Here is a 20,249-nt window from a genome sequence, read left to right as displayed (position 1 = left end):
ATCAGTCCAAGAGTGACGGGTGAAGCATCGCTAGCACCTTGATCTGTAATATTTGCATCATTTGCAAATTTCTGTTTTTCTTTAATCAATTGAATTCTTTTCTCAATATTGTTGATATGAGACACTATGCCAATAAAAGCCTCATCAAGGTACTCTTTTATTGCATACAAATTCATCTTCGCATCCCACCACCTCCTCCTCCTAGTCGATCCATTGGAACTTGGAAATCTAAGAGAAAAAATAAATAAAGAAAAACATTTAGACCTAGGACAATATCAACATTGCATATACTATCTAGCTTAATTTTTAGCAATCAGAAAATAGTTAACTAGTTACTCTATTTTCATAACTTATTGAAATTTTCACGGGAATAGTGAGCTAAGTATAGTCTACCTTTCACTCTTAGAATATATTAGTTATGTCAGGGACGAACATACACCGCACTGAGTTGCTTGATTTCTGGCATGCTTACTGAAAACAACCTTCCATCCAAATATAAATTCAATAACGTTTAAAAGTGAGACAGTATGTAAACATAAATAAAGGCTCTCTTTAAACAAATTACAAGAGTCCTACTCACATTCTCTCAAATCAATAACCGAAAGGAACAAGATTCAAAGATAACATCATTCTTCGCATGCAGGCGTTGAATTCCCAAGGGTTCATTGACATAAGATCGTTCCGGACTAGAGACTACAACATATAAAACTCAACTCAAAAGCATATGAACCAATTACCATGGTCAACGCCTCTTGTCAAATTGGTCACTATAACATAGACAACAAACTAAAAAACCACTTACGTAACTAGATTACATTTTTGGGTAATATGTTATGGTCTTACATGCATGAATATCGAAATAATTGTAGAGAATAATTTATAGCAGGTGTTCATTAACTAAACATGAAGAACTAAAGCATAAAACATATAGAACATATAAAATATTACCTTTTAGTGTTGACACGCCGAAAAAAAAGAAATAGAGAACAACCGTTGACTGTTGATGGTTGATGTCTCTAATTGGGAGGGAGGTAATAAATGGAGTGGAAATAGAGAATGTGCAAAGGAGATCCATTCGAAAGTGGAAGGGGGACATGGTGATCGTGGGGTTTGGGCGTGGTGTGTGCGGATCGTGGGTTTGGGCGTGGTGTGTGGGGGAAGCCGAAAATAAATTATCTAATTTTTTTGAAGTTTTGAAATTTTGAAAATTCCGATAAACTGAAACAAAATTGAAAATTGCACTTCATCCGAAATGTGGGTAACGGGGCAAATCCACATGGCCCAATTTTTCCATATCTGTCGATCTCTAAAGCACGGACGCACTAACCCATGGGCTGTGTCCAAGTCGGACACGCGACGGATGCGGACGCGGACATGGACGCCCGTCGGACGCGATCAAGACGCGGTCAACTAAACTGGACGCATTCCGGACGCGGGTCAACATGGTCAGGACGCGGATTTTGACCCAAACAAATAAAAAATAAATCAAAATAATATTAAAAAACTAAAATTTTTCATTTTTTGTTTTATTAAAACTTCTGACATGTTTTTAAAGTTTGATTAGGAAATATTAAACTTAATTTTGTGGCTATTTATCTTTAATAGTTTTGAATTTATAAATGTTGATACATTTAATTTAGTTTTTAATGTTCAATTTATATAAAATAAAATTATTAATATTAATTAATTTCCGCGTCCTACATTTTTGAGATATAACCGAGTCGCCGCGTTTGTGTCCGCGTCCGCGTCGGTGCAACATAGCTCCACACACACCCAAAACCGAAATATAACGGTCTATATCAATATTTTAGAGATTCTAGCTTTTTTGAAATAGTTAAAATTTTAATATATATCATTATATATCGATATATATCATTGATATATAACGACATATGTCGAGAATTATCTATCAACAAGAAAATATAATCGGTCAAACAGTCAACAAGTCAATCGATATATATCAAATATATCATATATATTACTAATATATATCGATCCAAGTCAATCGATATACATTATTTCCATATCATGTACCCATATTTCGATATATTGATATATCGGACGATATTTTCAACCTTGGTTGAAAAGAAAAATAACTAAGTTAGGGGTTCAATAACATTTTTATTTGACAATTTTTGGTTTAGGAGGAAAGTAAAATCAGCTTATGTGTTTGCTCAATAACCCCAAATAGATATGAATAATGATTGGGAATATGAATAGTGATTGCTCATAACTTATGTTAAGGTATGAGCAGTGATTGTTCATACTCATATTGAGGTATGAACACTCATTATTCATACCTAAAATAGGTATAAACAATGAGTCTTCATATAAACAATGATTGTTCATAGCTCAGGTTGAGGTATGACCCCCTCCCCTCCCCAAATAGGTATTAACAATCATTATAGGTAGGAAGAGTCATTGTTCATACTCATAGCTTATGTTAATGTATAGTATGAACAATGAGTGTTCCGCACACTCATTTCGATCCTTAAACTAGAATTTAACCCGTAGCTCATACTTTCGAGTCATAATTAAATGAATACATGTAAATTTAATTTTTACAACAGAATTACCCTTTTTTTTTCTTTGACATTTAAATTGAACTTGTTAGTGTCATTGTGATACCCTTAATTGAATATGCCTTAGAAAATCTTCCCCGCCGAGAATATGTATTGAGAACAATTTGTTCATCCGTAATGGAGTGTACATAGACTTGTTCCAATTCCTCATTCATAGCGTGGATGCCACTTTGAAAACATTGATCTTCTAATAAGTTCAATTGTGGTACTACTTCAATGTGTTTTGATATTGGCGTTCATGCATTGGCACCGAAAACCACTTAATAGAGAATATGCAAGTTACACGATTCCTTATATATGAGCATGCTTCTAGGAGCAACTTTAGAAATACCATGAATCCATGATTATATTCCTTGATATGTACTTTGGACGTTGAACACCGATGATGGAGAAAAGGTGAGTTGAAATCCTTGATCTAATTAGGCAAATTCAGTCAAAAGGAAAACATATATACCTTAATTATAAACGATTTTGTTTTTGAAATGAAAATCAAATATACCTTAATCAAGTTTCAAACTGAAATTGCATAAGCTAATGTATACCATGTTTAGTCATCTTTCATAAAAGAAAAGAAAAATGAAAAAGAAAACTTGCTTTATTAGTGTGGCCTTTGTCAATATACGTATATAGCTTCATTGCCCAACCTATAGTGAACTTCTCTAACCATGGTCATCGATGGAAATCTCATCTTATAATCCCACAATTTATTCGACCATATCTTCAATGTATAATATGGATTAACTTGAGATAGTACGTGCAGTGAAAGCTCAGGCCCATTACCTTGATACCTTGAAGACCTTGAATAGTTGAACTACAGTCTTACTTTTTATGTTGAAATGTTGAATAATTTGTTTACCCAAAGGAAAAAAAAACCATCTCAAAGGCACTATATGAATAACTTGGTTTTATTTTTGGGTAATATAGATAACTTAAATATAATGAAAAAAACAACAAAGGATAGAAAAGTGATGTAAACCTATTACTTGAATGTTATATGATACACAACATTCAATTTGAAAGGATACAAACATAAGATCAATGAATATGAACATGAACTTAGGGAATGAGACCGAGCGTCCACAACGAATTGAAGCATCTAATTGCTTGTTAGCAATACTTGTAGAATGATCTCAAACCGATATTAATCAAAAGACCGTATGTCATTACATGCATTAGAATAAAGAAAAAGAATGAACTCATTAAATAGTCCTAGAAAAAATACCTACTTTAAGACGTGTAATGACAAATATCCCGGATTTGAAATTAATTTTTTCCGATTTTGCATTTTATGTCGTTTTGGTCATTGCTCATACCTTATGTGATATATGAATAGTGATTGTTCATACCCAAATAGGTTAACATACTTCATACCATAGTACAAAATATCAGGATAAGGCAAATATCGATTCCTGATTTATGTATATGTATCGTGGATATATCCCCTTCTTAATAGATATTTGACATTGTTTCATATGCAAATATCGTGGGCATATCTAAAATATTGACAAGTATCTATTATATTATGGAAATTTCTTGATATATCATGATATATAATTTATATTTATTTGAAATATAATGGTAAATATTAAATAAAATTATTACATACACAAAATATCGCCAAATATCCTTAAATATCGCAATATATCTCAAAATATAAAAAATATCGCTGATTTTTGTAGTTGTAAATATCTATAAGCATATCGCGATATTTACTTATCCTTTGTTGAAATCTCAATATATATTGCCATATATCACGATATATCGCGATATTTTGTACTATGCTTCATACACTATGTTGATGTATATTCATTCCCCAAATACGTACGAACAATGATTGTTCATACTCCAATATGTGTTCTTACTGATTATACTTTATGTTAAGATATGAACTTATGAACAATGATTATTCATACTCCAATATGTGTTCTTACTGAGTATACATTATGTTAAGATATGAACTTATACATTATGAATAGTGATTACTTATAACTCATGTTAAGGTATAAACAGTGATTGTTTATATTCATATTGAGGTATGAATGAGTATGAACAATGATTGTTCATACCCTAAATAGCTATGAACAATGAGTATTCATATAAACAATAATTGTTCATAGCTCAGGTTGAGGTATAAACCCCCCCAAATAGGTATGAACAATCATTATAGATATGAATAATCATTGTTCGTACTCATTGCTCATGTTGATGTATAGCTCATTATTCGTACTCATAGCTCATTGTTTGTGAGTGATTATAAAAAAAATCATATCCTCTAGAGTTGTTTTGAAAAGAACTTGTGGCCTGCGGCTAATTTATTGTTTTTAGAATATATTGCCTTGGCTTGGCCTGATTTGACTAAAGTAATTTCAATGTGTATCTGATAAATAAAAAAAATCATTGTGTAATAAAGTTAACTGCTGTTTGGTAATACTCAAGGTCTGCAGGTTTTGTTTGTTTGTTTAAAAAAAAAAAAAAATTAAACAATAATGCTACATCGACCCACTTATTTGACCTACTATTTGAACCTACTGATGTGTCAAAAGTCCTAATCATTGATTTACATAGAGATATGTATGTGTGTGTATTGCAATGCAAACCAACTTCATACAAATAGTGAGTTCAATAGTAGATCTAAAAAGTAGGTCCATGTAGCAGTACTCAAATTTAAGTCCACAAAAAAGCCCAAAAGATAAAAAAAAAAAAAAAAGCCTGAAATAGAAAAGCCCGCGAATCCATATATTGAAAATGTTGACGAGTTAAACGAACTCAATGTAAACAGACACTAGCTGAAAAGAAACTGCTGAGGTTATTTTGGAGGTTTTTCGGAACTCCCAACCCCCACGTTCAAGGTTCAAACCCCCCACGTCTCTAGTCGTTTCTTCATTTGTTTCGTGACTTAACATTTCTGAGGTATACACGTATCCATTTCCCGTTGCTTAGAAGTTTTTAGCTTTTCATGTTGCAACGCTTTTTGTTCCTACAGTCCAGAAATGTTTGATTTGCTACAAAATCACTTTATGGATACATAATTTTATTTTTAATCGGTGATGTCCTCTTTACTGGTAAGCTATCCTATATACATTTCTAGACTGTAGGCCAAATTGCTTGTTCAAGAAGGGTTAATGGACTTGTGATTTCTTTTTATTTCCCATTTCGTTTGTTGTATTACCAAGTTCAAGTATGTTAACATTTTAATTTTTTTCTCATATTCTAAGCCATGCATCTCTCTCTTAACAGTCCATTCTCACTTCAAAGAATAGCAACCATGGAGATGAGTGTCATAGTGACCTGCGATACAGCTAAAGTAAAACTTAACTCAGCTATTAACGGCTTCACTTTGGTGTATTTGGAATCTGTATAATATTATGTGAGGGATATATAATATAGTTCTCTTGCAATTGCGGGACAAAAAATTCGAGCAAGAACGTGATTGAGAATCATAGAGTTTCTATGGAGTCGACAAAGGGCCTCTTTCTCATCTTCCTCTTGTTCATCTTCATTCTTCTCCTCGGTTGAGTGTAACATATCTGTAGATGAATCTATTGAGAGGGGATCAATGGGAAGTATAAGGTGTCTGTTGATCCTCCTCAATGGCCTCACTAAACTTCAAGAGGCCCAAGATTTTTTCATGATACAAGAGAACCGCCAAGATCATCATCGTATGAAGTTCCGCATTTAACTTCCTTTTCAATTACCAAAGGACACCCCTCGGCTCTCTTTATGATGGATGTGAAATACCTCACTCTTCTTTTGATTCCCGAGACACCTTCAAATCCAACACAAAACTCGAGAGCTGCCAAGGCTTTCTTTGGATAGCGTGCAAAGTTCTATGAGAGGTTCTCAATCGGACTCCAAATCAAACTCATTTTTGGGGATTTCCAAAACGGTGGTGGCAATTCAATAGAACCTCAAATACACATCAAGGGTTGGAAAGTCACAAGCACAATCACGTTGTTGTGGCGAAATTGATGGGCTTGGAAGCTACCCCCAAATCCTTAGCAGCCAATGAAGGCTCAACGAGGCCGACTAGGACCTCTATCTACCCGGTGGTAATCATGATTCTTTGTCAAAGTCATCAAGAACAACAAGTGATTGCAAGAAAAATTCAATCTCCCCGAGAAATTACCTTAAGGAGTCTGTTTCACCACGATTAAGAAATCCCGATCTTTGTCCGCGAAAAACCATTGCCAAATTCACGGTTCCCTCGTCGAGGCGGATGGATAGTAGTCATCTTGTCCATAAACCTGCCTTCGAGTCGTGATAGCCCTCCTAGGGGAACTAGTGGCTCATCTTACGTGGTAATGCCGAGATTAAGAAAAGGTTGAAGGAGCTTGAGTTCAAGCAATCGGACAAAGATCTTAGAGCTCTTAAGCGGATATCTTGGGCCGCAATGCATGCCAAAGGCGGTCATTGGAAACCGAAAAGCAAGAAGATCAACGCTTTGTTTCGGCGAAGCTATGACAATCTAAAGCGTATATCCTTGATCAGAATGAAAGATCGGCACGACAAAGTCCGGTAAGTAGATATCCTGTTTCTACCACCGCCAAGAGAAATAGTTCACCAAGGACATTCGAGTCTCCAAGAGAAATATTTTCAGCATTGTAATTAAGAATATCTAGACAGATGTACAAGTGTAATTGCTTCTGTGTATTTTTACCCAGACTTGTTTTTTAACATTGAACAAGTTTCTCTCCAAATTGAGCCTCTGAAATTTTTTATGCTTGCTTTGGAACAAATTGTTGAATATAAGCACACCATCTATGATTCTGCTGAAAACTTCTCATGCAGGAATTCTTTACCGATCCTTGAAAAGATATCCGGAGAAAAAGAATTGTGAACAAAATTTCATGCAGAATTCTTATGAAGTTCGAGTAGCAAGATCTCTCTTTCAATTCACGTTGTTCAAGCCTACACTTCTTTGTTCAAGTACCATACTAAAATGAAACACTCCAACTTTAAGAGCTCCATTGTAGCACTACTCATTGGATTGTGCTCATCGTCGCACTTTTTAAGATACATTTTTTCCTCATTATCACTCTTGCCTTTTCCACTTTATCCCATTTACCTTGTTCAGCATAAATATTGGATAGTAATACATAGTTGCCAGAATTCCACGGCTCGAGATGTATTAGTTTCTTGACTGCGTGTTCTGCAAGTTCTAGATGTCCATGTACTCGGCAAGCACTGAGCAGTGCACCCCATATAGCAGCGTTTGGCATCATTGGCATTCCTTTAATTAACTCTAGAGCCTCCTTTACACACCCTGTGCGACCAAGAAGATCAACCATGCATCCATAGTGCTCGAGTCTGGGTTTGATTTTGTACTTCTCTGTTATAAAAAATAACAATTCTAGGCCCTTTGGCACCATTCTTGTGTGGGCACAACACGCAGAGCACCTACAAATGTTGCATCATTAGGATCCACACTCATCCTCTCAAACATTTCTAACCCAAGCTTGCCTTGTCCATTATAAGCAATACCTGAGATCATGGTATTCCATGATACCACACTTTTCTTAGGCATCTTGTCGAAAGTTCTCCAAGCCATCTCCAAATCACCACACCTGTGATAAAAATCAAGAAGTGAGTTCGTCCAAAAATTGTCCGATTAATCCCGATTAACCCCGACTGATTACACCTACTCGCTTCTTTCATTGTTGGGATAAAGGTCTACTTCTTCACATTTACCACACATGTAAGCATTGATATATAATTCTGTGTACGTGCTAAAGCGTTACACATGTTAATACACGACTGTTGATTCAAGTACGCAATAAAATAACCTTAGCAAAAATATTCATTCAATATTGTTACACTTGCAATAAACTAGACAATGATATACTCTATTTTTCTTAATTTATCTGTCTAATTATCAAATAATTAATCAAGTCATGGAAATAAATAAATAAATAAAATATATTATATTATATATAAAAAAAAAGAGCCAAATAAATGATATACTACGCTCACGCCCCACTGCAATGCAGTATACTAGTTAGAAGTAGATCTAGATGGATTCGAACCATCAGCCTCTCAAATAATGAGCGCTCTTACCCTTTTGAGCTTATGGATCCATTGACAAAGACAAACATTCACCATATGATAAGTAACAAGTTCAGATATCATAAGTCGTATTGATCTGATATACATACAAAGGGTACAAGAAAATCAATTTAAGGGTGATTTGATGAGGGAAAAGGTAGGAGATTCACTTTAAAAAGGTTCAAGATAGATATAAGTTATAACATTGCAAAAGTGAAAATAGACTTCATCAAGGTATGCTTGTATGCGCTCCGCCGGGTAATTAGATTGCTCATGTATTCCAAGAGCTTTAGTTTATCCGAGCTTTATTTCAAGTAAGTAATGCAATTCAAAGTCCCGAAGGAACACCGTTATGTTCCCACCAAATCAAGAGGGAAATAACTTGACACACAGGCGTTCTTTGTATTGTGCTCTAAAAAACTGAATGTGGGAAAATAACACGCTAAAATGTAGAAAGAGGCATCGCTTCCTTGAACTTTAGAACAGGACTACCCTGCCTTAAAGCCTTTTCGTTCAGAAATAGTAGACAATTTGGGGTTATTCAGCACACGGCAGGTCAAAATATGCAAGTTGAGATGCTATTAAACTATTATGCAGAAAGGGGATGGAATAATTGAATCAAGCATATCAAACATCAATTTTTCATCATGACTACTGGCTTGCTGCATATATAACATAATAGAATAGTACTTGCAATCATATGTGTTGCATCTCTGTGTAATAAAATGACGTTACATAAAAAAAAAACATATGCAAGCCAAAATATAACAACTTGTTGAAAATATTAAATATTTCATTAGAACGGTACACAAAGTTAGGAGAAGCCAACCCTTCTATGTATCGTAGTATGGCCAATGATTGGTTGGTTTGCCTCATTTTCATGATCTGGAAGAAGCCTCAAGTCGAGTTAAGAAAGGGTCCGAAAAGACCCTCATCAGGAACATCGTGCCACCTTACACGGCCAAATATATCGGTATATTCAGTTTTATCTAGTTCAACCAACTTCCTCTTGGATGTTGGATGGGCATAGCTTTCCTCAGTTGCGACAAATCTGTAAATAACGGAACAAATTCTAATGTAAGATCATATCTTTTCTAGCACACCAGTTTAAAGACTGCATGTCTATGTTGGAACCTGGACACTGGTCGCACGATAGCTTCTTAAAAAGCAAAAAACTGAAGTAGTTTAAATGATAAGTGTGTAAATAAAAAAAATGAAATCAGAACCTGGCTATGAAACCTAAGTGGCTTTCTATACATAGTTTATGGAACGAGGACTTTTATCACTTTAACTTTTTGCTATAAACATCTCCTTCACAGATAGAACAACTTTCATTACAGTGTTGTTACCTTAGCTTCTGTGAAAAAGAACCATTATACCGCTCACCTAGTGCCAAGTCTGATGCCCTGAGCCCCAAGGGCCAAAGCAGCAACATAACCACGCCCATCCACAATACCACCCGCAAAGAATGATGGGTATATCTTGACCAAAGAATGAGATCAACTACTTTTGGCAATAGCGACATCAATCCATCCTGAAAAAACAATTAGAATCAATGCTAAAGAGGTGAATAATTTTCCTACATACATCTGTAAATTAAAAACATCAAAAAGTTAAACACATTGTGTCACTTAGTATCCATGAATCGTGATAATTTTCTGTAACATGGCAAACATATTGTTAAACCTCTTACAAAGGGCAAGTAATAATTTTCTGATATTAATTAACATCATACAAGAGAAAAATAATAACTTGCAACACTTGATAATATAAGTCTCAACTATTATGTCAACCAAGGTTCAAGTAAATGATATACCTCCTTGCATCATGAGGAAGAGCAGTTCGTACATTTTTTGCCATAGGATGTCATAATCCTTCCATCCACAGAAATCTAAAGCTAGCGTGCTGAAGGCCTCAAAGATAAGCTTTGTGTCTTTGTGTGTATTTGTGTTTAGGTTATAAGTTCAATATTATTTTTGTTAGATTGGATAGTACCAAGAAAAGGAAAATGCAAGCAAAGCCTATTTGTCAATGAGTAAAGAGAGACGGAGGAGAGAGTTATCAAAAATAGAGACTGGGGAGAGGAGTCTGGGCACGAGTTTCTTGTTACAGAATAATGGGAAACCTAAACAAAATTTCATCCAATTTTATGCCGGTTTCACCCTTAGTACATTTTCTCATCTTTATGCTAGAAGATGACAGATGTGTGGTCTAGATCTGTGCTCATTGGCATGCATTTAAAGGTATGCGCATTGTAGATTTACTAATTTGTTTTAGACTTTTAAGTCACGTAGTTTATGAAAACTGTTCAACTTATCTTCTCTCCACTCTCCAGTACGTGAGAACAAAATGTCTTCTCTCTCTCTAGCTCTCACCATCTAAGTCGTTAGTTGTCGAACCCATTTCTTCTTACTTTTCTATGATCGATCAGAAATGGATAATGAACCTCTTTGCTTTGACTTGAATAGATATCATGAGGATGTTGAAGGAGATGCAATGGAGGATGTAGAATTTCAGAGGGAAAATGAAGGAGATGAAAATGATGAAGTTACTCAAGAGACCTTGAATAAACCAGAAGTGGGAATGACATTTGATACTGTTGATGATATATTGGAGTACTACCGAAAATACGGCAATGAAAAAGGATTTTCTGTGAAGATTAGGAGTTCAAGAAAAGATGATAATGGTGTAACAAGATATATTACTTTGATGTGTTGTCGAGAGGGCAAAGCAAGGAGTAAAGGTAAGAATGTGTTCAAAATGCAACCCATATGCAATACTAACTGCAATGCTAAAATCTGTTCTGTTCTGTGTCCTGATAGAAAATGGAAACTTAATACCGTTTTTCTTGATCACAATCATGTGGTGAGCCCGGGAAAAGCACGATATTTTAAGCAAAATAGAGAAGTACCTCCATCGGCAAAAAGGCAGCTTGTGTTACACGATCAATCAGGTATTCAAACAAGTAAAAGTTATTATTCACTTGTTAATGAAGCCGGTGGTTACGAGAATGTGCCTTATTTAATGAAAGATGCTTATAATATTGTTGAAAAAGAAAGACGCTTGAGACTTGGGTATGGGGATGCCGAAGCTGTCCAAAATTACTTTATCCAAATGCATGAAAACAATAGTAACTTCTTCTCTTCGATAGATTTTGGTGATGATGGTAGATTGAGAAATTTATTCTGGGCAGATGCAAGGAGCAGGGCGCATATGAGGAGTTTGGTGATGCTATAACGTTTGACACAACATATTTGACAAACAAGTATGACATGCCATTTGCCCCTTTTGTTGGGGTGAATCACCATAGTCATTCAATATTGTTTGGATGTGGCTTGATTTCAAATGAGGATACAAAGACTTTTACTTGGTTATTTTCCAAGTGGCTTTCATGTATGAAAAATTGTGCCCCAAATGCAATAATAACTGATCAAGATAGAGCCATGAAGAATGCTATTGAAATTGTCTTTCCAAAGACAACAAGACATAGATGGTGTTTGTGGCACATTATGAAAAAAATTCCTGAGAAGTTGAAGGGGTATAAGGAATATCAGTCAATTAAGAATTGTATGAAGTCTGTTGTTTATGAATCTTTAACTACCGCTGGGTTTGAAATGAGTTGGATTAAGTTCGTTGAGAAATTTAGCCTTGAGAAAAATGAGTGGTTGAGTGGTTTATTTATTGAGCGACATCGTTGGGTTCCTGTTTTTGTAAAGGATGCATTTTGGGTGGGGATGTCTACCACTCAAAGAAGTGAGAGCATGAATGCGTTCTTCGATGGGTATGTTAACTCAAAGACTACTTTGAAGCAGTTTGTCGAACAATACGAGAATGCTTTGCGAACAAAGGTGGAAAAGGAGAAGAAAGCTGACTCAGATACTTTTAGAGCTTCTATTCTTTGTATAACTAAGTACAAGATTGAGAAACAATTCCAAAAATGTTACACCAATGAGAAATTTTTGGAGGTTCAGGATGAGATGAAGGGTAAGCTTTATTGTACTTTGTCACGCATTGAGGAAAATGGAGACATTGAGAGGTATGAAGTTAAAGAGGACTTGGTTGGAGTAAAACAACAAGATGTCACTTTTACTGTTATGTTTAACCCTGTTGATTGTGACGTTAAGTGCATTTGTCGCTTATTTGAATTTCGAGGGATCTTATGCAGGCATTGTTTAACAGTCCTGATTTACAAAAAGTTTGAAATTGTGCCAAAAAAATATATCATTCGCCGATGGAGAAAAGATGTGGATAGATGTCACACAAAGATTAAAATTCTTTACTCAAATTGGGCTATGAATCCTGAGAGTGAGCGTCGTGATAGATTGTGTAATGCATTTTATAAGGGGGTAGAGTTGGCTATAGAAAGTGAAGATGCTACTCAAATGGCAATGGGTTGGATTGAATCGTTTATTAATGAGTTGAAGAACAATGCTGGAAAAAATGCAAATAGTCAACTAACTTCATCAACTAGGAGAGCTATTGATTGTAATAGCAAAGGAAGTGTTACCTTTCTTGATCCGCTCTCGGTTCGTCATAAAGATCGACCATGTAGCAATAGGATTGTAGGAAGAACGAAGAAATATGTGCAGCAACAACATAAGAAACAAAATAGTAAAAGGTGCGTAAACTAGTCAATTATGTTATACTTTTGTTCTATGTATTAATTTTGTATATTATGAGCTATGCTTCTTATTAGTTCATTTTATTTATAATTATTAAAAGTGTAGGATGACGAAAATGCATCTCAGCTCCCTCATGGTTTAGAAGGCATTTCTAGCCATTTCAGTTCTTTGCATGTGAGTTTGATCACTTTAGTTCTATGTAAATTCAATTATTAAAAAAATTAAAGTAAGTCTGTTTTTAAGTGATGTTTTTGTATTTATTAATCTTCCAGGAGAAAGAAATCGAATCTCATATCCCTCATTGTTCACAAAATGTATCTAGTTGTCTCGATGCAAATCACGATCAGTTATCTATCCAATTTGATGCTTCTAGAGGGATACCTAGCCAGTTTGCTGTCTCACATAATGATTTTCCAATGCCATCATCTATGATCAATCAAAATTATGTCGAGGTATCATTTGTTACTAATATGATTGTTTTGTTTTGTGTACTTCATTTAATCAATTTTATTTAGTAACAAGCAATGGCATTCTCACAATGTTGCAGGCTCATGATTACACATTTTGGAAGGGGTTTTTGAATGAGATGAATAATGATCCAAACTTATGAATTGATGAGTATTTTGAACCAAACCCAACACCATCACTGTTAAGAAGAATATTGAGCAAAAGAAGAACATGGGTGTGTTTGTACTAGTACTAGTACTGCTACTTCTTTTGGGTGGCCAGCTCTTTATGATTCTGTTTTATTTGGTGCTGTTTTTGGTTTGCTTTCTATGGTTGCTGCTCTTGCTATTGCTATACCTGCTACTGTTGTAACTTGGGTCACTATTTTAGTACTACTTGCTTTTGTTGGTAAGCCTAGAAGAGCACTTGTTCTTGAAGGAAGGAAAATTACTAAAGATATTGTTGGGTTTGTGATCAAGATTGTTATTAAATAGGGTAATATTGTTGCAACTGTTTGTGTTGTGATTGGGTATTTTGCTCTTACTGGTAGAAAGAGTAGAGATGATTGATGGTGTTAGTTTGGTTTTAACTAATTTTAAAATTATCTTTCTTGTTAGATGTATGTTTCTTGTTAGATGGGTAAAGGCTGATCATGTGGGGGGCACAACACAAGTGTTGGTAAAAAAAAAAAGGGTGGGTTTGGAGTCAATCAAAAAACGAGGGGTAACCATTTAAGTGTTGGGTGGTATCAATTAACCTTTTTTAACATATATGTCAAAAATTAAAAATCGCAAAACATACCGACTTACTGGTGACTTAGTCAGGAGATATTAGAACAAGGCTATCTAAATTGCTCATCTGCTTGAAGGGGTCACATAGTTGAGCACACCTCTGCAAATAGCTCTAAACTTGAACACTAAGAATATTCAAGTGAGGAAAAATTCAAAAGAGTTAACTGATTGTAAAGAGAATTAACTCGACTTCAAGGACAAGACACAAGAAACCAAATACATGCCATCAATACTAATTTGGCATTTGTTTCAACTCTAACGATCTTAGTGGATTTGAACCACCATCTCTTGGGATATGTATTTGCATGTGCCTCATATTAATCCCAAGCGCTTTGCCTGTTAAGCTAAAGATCCATTTAGCAATCATTGTTTAAATCATATGTTCAATTCCAAGAATATCAGTGTAAATTGTCTCAAGTAGAAACATACACAAAAGAACTCCCATCAACAAGCTTTTCAAAGAACTTTAGAAGAATTAGTAACAACATTTTCCACTTATTCCTTGGAATGATAAAATGAACAAGTTTTTAAAATTATGCACAATTAGTACAAAGGAAATTCAAGTAGTAGTAGCTTAACAAGATACTCTATGGGCAGAATTGTTAACTCTCAACACTAACAAATATAAAAGTAAGAACTTAAAGAGCATATGTAAAATACATCAAGATGGGCGTAATAACCTTCAAATTTGGAGAGGTAACTCCAATTAGATGGGCGAAGAGCTGAAAGGGGCGTTTAGCCTCCCGAGCGTACATGAGAAGATCATCATCATGACTAGGCTGCAAGAAGTTGTTATTAGAAAAGTATAATGCCTCGTTGACAGAGATGAAAGACTTGTAATGGAAGGCTGCTGCGGCGAGATATGTATTAGGCTCTTTAGCCATTGTTGTCGCTCACCATATGTATTCCATGCCCCCTCATCCATATCTAGCTACTGACTATGGTACATAACTTTCGTTGTTCATGCATCACATGTGGATCGGTGGATTTCTCATAGTTGGTGCTGCTGCGCATGCAACCATTTTTATAGTAAGAGACTATGATCCAACTACTCGATACAATGATCTCTTAGATCGTGTACTTAGGCACTGCGATGCAATCATACCACATCTGAACTGGGCATGCATTTTTCTAGGCTTTCACAGTTTTGGCTTGTATACAGATAGCCTACAATGAGAATCAGATAACCTACAAAGAAGAGAGGATAGGAGGAAATCAGTCAAACAAAAACTCACAATAAATTAGATAATCGCCTAGCGGCTAGCCTTCATTGGACTAGGCGAGGTACCATTAGCTCCTCTCATCTCAACTCACATTGATCTACAACTGACACAAACAATTAATTAATACAATAAAAGAAACCCCAATTAACTTTCAATTATCAATTCCAAACTTACAAATTCAAATTTACCTCAACTACAAGCCAAATATCGAAATAAAATCACAAAATAAACCAAATTAATTGTGGATTAATTGTACCTGAACTACATATGAATGGGAAGTAACAAGTGGATAGCAAGGGCAACAACAATAGAAAAGAATTGGTGATATGGTGAGTTGGTGACTGATTGTTGGAGAGAGCGAAATTGAGAGCGATTCCTCTTTTGGTCCTTGGCCGGGTTCTCTTTCTGGAAAGGAAAGAAACACAAAAAGAAAAAAAGAAACGCAGGTTTTATTTTAAGGAAAGAAACACAAAAAAAGAAAAAAGAAAAAAAAAATAAGGAAAAGAGATAGCAAAAGAGTAAAGACTAGAGGGCACGTGAACTCAAGTGCCACGTCAGTGTGTTCACAAGTTTCAGTTCATTTTGTGTGTTGCTATAGAAAAATTGTTTTTTTTTTAGCTAAGTGAGCTTGAAATTTTATTAAAGTAAAAATGAAAAGTTACAAGAGAAGTAGAACATGGAAAGAGAAAATATAAAAAACATGAAAACCTATATAGAGGGGATTGCATCATTGTAATGGATATGACTTCCCTACTAGGTAGATCCTCCATACCATTACCAATCATGTGCACTACCTCTAGTTCACAAACCTAAAGTATGCTAAGTGAGGAGATTCCCACTTGAACATCCAAGCGGGTCTACCCTCAAAAAGATAGGTCTTAGTAGTCGACATTGTGATCGCTTTGTTGGCGGCAAGGTCAGCCAAGAAATTGGCTTCTCTCCAGGTGTTGGCGAAGATACGATTGACCACCTTTCCTTTGATGTTTTCCCACCTTTATGTTAGCCACCAAGACAGTTTACCAATACCAAAAAAGCCTTAATCACTCCGACTCGATCAAGAGGTTTACCCATCCATGCTCCCATGCTATTTCCAAAGCTTCCAATATTGCAAGCACTTCATACATGTATGGCACCAAATGTGTCATACTTCAAACTCTAATTTCACATTTGGCTCTGTTCGTCTCTTTAGCACCGATTGAACAGAAGAATTTCAATATATGTGATCTACAGTGGCAACAATTTGTATAGTAGTTAAATAGAAGAATAACATGTATGATGTATCTGATCAAAAGGGTGAGTGGTTCAAACAATTATACCTATATGGTCCTTGACAATTAATCTGTAACCTATTTTTGTTTATCCTCTTTTGTTTGTGTTTTGAACTTTTTAATATTCATTTACTGGACTAAGATCAAGTGCAAACTTTTGGTCACTTGGAATGAATATCAGTAGAGCACAACGATTTTGTTCTCCGTTCGGCTCCATAGTACCGAACAATATAATTTCCACATATGTCAGAAGCAGTGTCATACTCCACTGACATATCTCTACCCAACAACAATTACTAGTGATAACTAACTTTAATAGGTGTTAAAACAATCGTTAAAACAGTACTAAATAATGTTAATCAATCAATAATAAAACTCTCTAAACATGTTGATAAAGAGGAGAGTAGTCGTGTTCGTTCCACACTAGTTCGTACACTACTTGAATACGAGTCTAGATTAGAAATATGCTTTACTAGTGAGAGTCAAAATAGTAGATATGAGGTGAAAAATAGTGATTTCAATTGACAAGAGAAAGTATTGGAAGCATTGTCACCAAGTACGGTACGGGTTTAAAACGGTGTACTTGAAAAAAACTTAGTTCGTGTTTTAAACGGAACGTCTCGGGAAAAAAACGGAAAAAAAAGCGTAAAAAAACGTGGGGCATAAAAAACGGGTTTAAAACGGTAAAACGGGTTTAAAACGTATAATACGTAAAAAAAACGGTAAAAACCGATGATAAATAATATAATAGATAAAGAGTTTGATTTTCTATAAAAGTGGAAAAAAAAATAGACACATAAAATAAAAATAATAATAATACAAATGAAAGAAAATTCAAATACATGAAAATATCAAATTATCATTACTCATCCAAATACTATAAGTTTTAGATTCAGTGCCAAAACACTACTCAAAATAAGATACTACTAATTACCAACCATAATGGCATAATTAAGTACTACAAATAAGTTAATAACTTTAAAATTTTCAATTAATTATTAATAGTCCAAAGCAAAATAGAACGGTCTCAATAAGTCAATCTAACGCCCACTCTTCAAAAAGGTAAACTCCAAAATCCTTTTCTTTTCTAGCGTTTAAAAAAAAAAAAAAAAAAAAAAAAAGTTTTAAACGGGAGATTTTCAAAATCTCGGGTTTTAAACGTTTTTTAAGTTTAAAACGGGTTTAAAACGTTTAAAACGCGTTTTTTTGAAAAACCCGGGTTTTAAACTGGAACCAGACGCCTTGGCAATATCTCGGGTTTTAAACGCGTTTTTTTCAAAAAAACGCCGTATTTGGTGACAATGATTGGAAGGGGTTTAATCCACCACGCTATTCGATTGACTATTAGTTAGTATTGAATCGCTTGTTTTAGTCCCTAGTGAACACTAAGTCCTCTCGGATCAAGGCTTCACTAACATGAGAGTTTAGCTCCACTACAAATCTCTTTGGTGGTGGCTCTAAACTCTAGTTCTCCATTATGAGCTCTATCTCTAGTTACTCATAACGAAGAACATGAAGTTTATATTTGCAAAACAATAACACTAATAGTTAATCATCCTCACATGGCTTCATAAACCTTCTCTAATGGAGGTTTAGACTTGTTTTATTGGAATCATATTAACTAAATAAACTAAAGACATAATTGAAAAGACAAATTAATTGAAGAACTAAAGTTTTTATTGATGGGAATTAATGGTGGCTACAACCTAACATTATTCTAACCCTAAAGAAAGTAAAAACTAATTAAGAACTAATTATAAACTACCTAGCGTCCCTTCATGATTCAACTGATTTTGTATTGCAATTTGTTTCCCCATTAGATCAGAGATTATAATGTATTATAAATGATGATGCGAGTGGACAAATTTATGTACGAAATGGTTACTGATTAATATAATACAGGTCGGAGTCAGCCTAACCCTAGCTTATTTTTTTTTAAAAAAAAACTAATTATAAACTAAGGAAAAAAGGTATATGAAGTGTTTTGCCTTAACCATCTTTATATATGAGAGGGTTAGGGTTATATTTTTGTGCATAGGTCAAAAAGGGGGACTTTGGGCCTCTAATGTAAGCCCAAAGTCCATTAAGTTAAATCTAAAAAAGCCACAGCTATTGGAAATTGCTTCGATCATTGCCTTTTTTGTCCACCTTTACAGCTCTGATTGGGGAAAGGATGGGTCCATTAGAAATCTTATTCCGAGCTGGTCTTTTTGACATAAAGTAGGCCCAATTCTGAGGCTCGAGCCCAAAGATACGACCTGTTGAAGTTTTGTTCACTTTTCTGTTCTTTTTCTACCCGGATTGACTTTGACTGGCCTTGAAAAGGGCTTTTCTCCATGATTCTTGGGCTTTAAACGTAGAACTTCTTTGGCAATCATCTTGACTCGTTTTCCATGCAAAAGTAGTGTTTTTAGTCACATAATCAACTTCAAGTCCTGAAATGCACAAAAATACGTAAACAGTACTAATTCTTATTTATTATAAACATAATTGGCCTAAGTAGAATACTATTAAGGGGTTTAAACTACACTTTTGTGTACTTATCACATCACCCCCAAACAACATTTTGTTTGTCCTCAAGCAAAGATGAGAAATAAAAACAGATAAGTAGCCAAAAATGTGGTCCTAACTAATCTCATTTCACAGAGTGCGATTGCATTGACCATATGCGCGCAATAATGCCTTAAATGACTAGGAATTCCCTAGTGGACGAGTTATAGCCTCGTGAGAGTTTTCCAGAGAAGGTACTCACAAACTTCATTTATACTACAACGACTAAGAGATAAAAATAAAATTTCCTAATTAATTTAAGATATTTAGACATCTCAATAACAATATAATAAGAACAATGCTTTGGAAACCTATGCTTTTGAAATCATCTAAAGATACACATGCATGCAGTGGCGGAGCCAGGAATTTCCTCCAGGGGGGGCCTAGTGCGAAGTCACTAGTAAAGACAAGTCAACAAATAAGTAAAAAAAAAAGAACAACTGTAACAATATTAACAACTTATACAATCAATACTTTGTATTAAAAAGGATCACCCAACAAACGAAAATGAGTATCGATTATATATAAATAGTATAAAAGCAAAATAAATAAATAAAAACATTTTTCAACTCTGCTAACCTAACAATTCACAATTGCCCTTAGCGATGTGAATGACCCATCTTTTGGAAGCGTTGAACGATTGCTTCTTCATCAATGCTATCAAATATGTCTCGTTCTATGTATGTAACCAAACAATTGTTCAACCATTCATCTCCCATTCGGT

General features: G+C 34.8%; 2 protein-coding genes across 2 annotated transcripts; both read left to right on the top strand.

The window, feature by feature from the left end:
- The first annotated feature begins 11,057 nt into the window (after positions 1–11,057).
- Positions 11,058–11,861, top strand: LOC147524987 (protein FAR-RED IMPAIRED RESPONSE 1-like). The gene has a single exon (XM_086577611.1). The coding sequence runs from the start codon at positions 11,058–11,060 to the stop codon at positions 11,859–11,861; it is 804 nt and encodes a 267-aa protein (XP_086433737.1).
- Positions 11,862–11,881: 20 nt separating this feature from the next.
- LOC147524986 (protein FAR1-RELATED SEQUENCE 5-like) lies at positions 11,882–13,856 on the top strand. Its single transcript, XM_086577601.1, has 4 exons — positions 11,882–13,150; positions 13,352–13,420; positions 13,519–13,698; positions 13,794–13,856. The coding sequence occupies exons 1-4, from the start codon at positions 11,897–11,899 to the stop codon at positions 13,854–13,856; spliced, it is 1,566 nt and encodes a 521-aa protein (XP_086433727.1). The 5' UTR covers positions 11,882–11,896.
- The last annotated feature ends 6,393 nt before the right edge of the window (positions 13,857–20,249 follow it).

The sequence above is a fragment of the Coptis chinensis genome, chromosome 1, assembly GCF_015680905.1.
Source record: "Coptis chinensis isolate HL-2020 chromosome 1, ASM1568090v1, whole genome shotgun sequence".
Taxonomy (NCBI): Eukaryota; Viridiplantae; Streptophyta; class Magnoliopsida; order Ranunculales; family Ranunculaceae; genus Coptis; species Coptis chinensis.
Note: the sequence above shows the minus strand (reverse complement) of the source record. Positions and strands in the feature narration are given on the sequence as shown.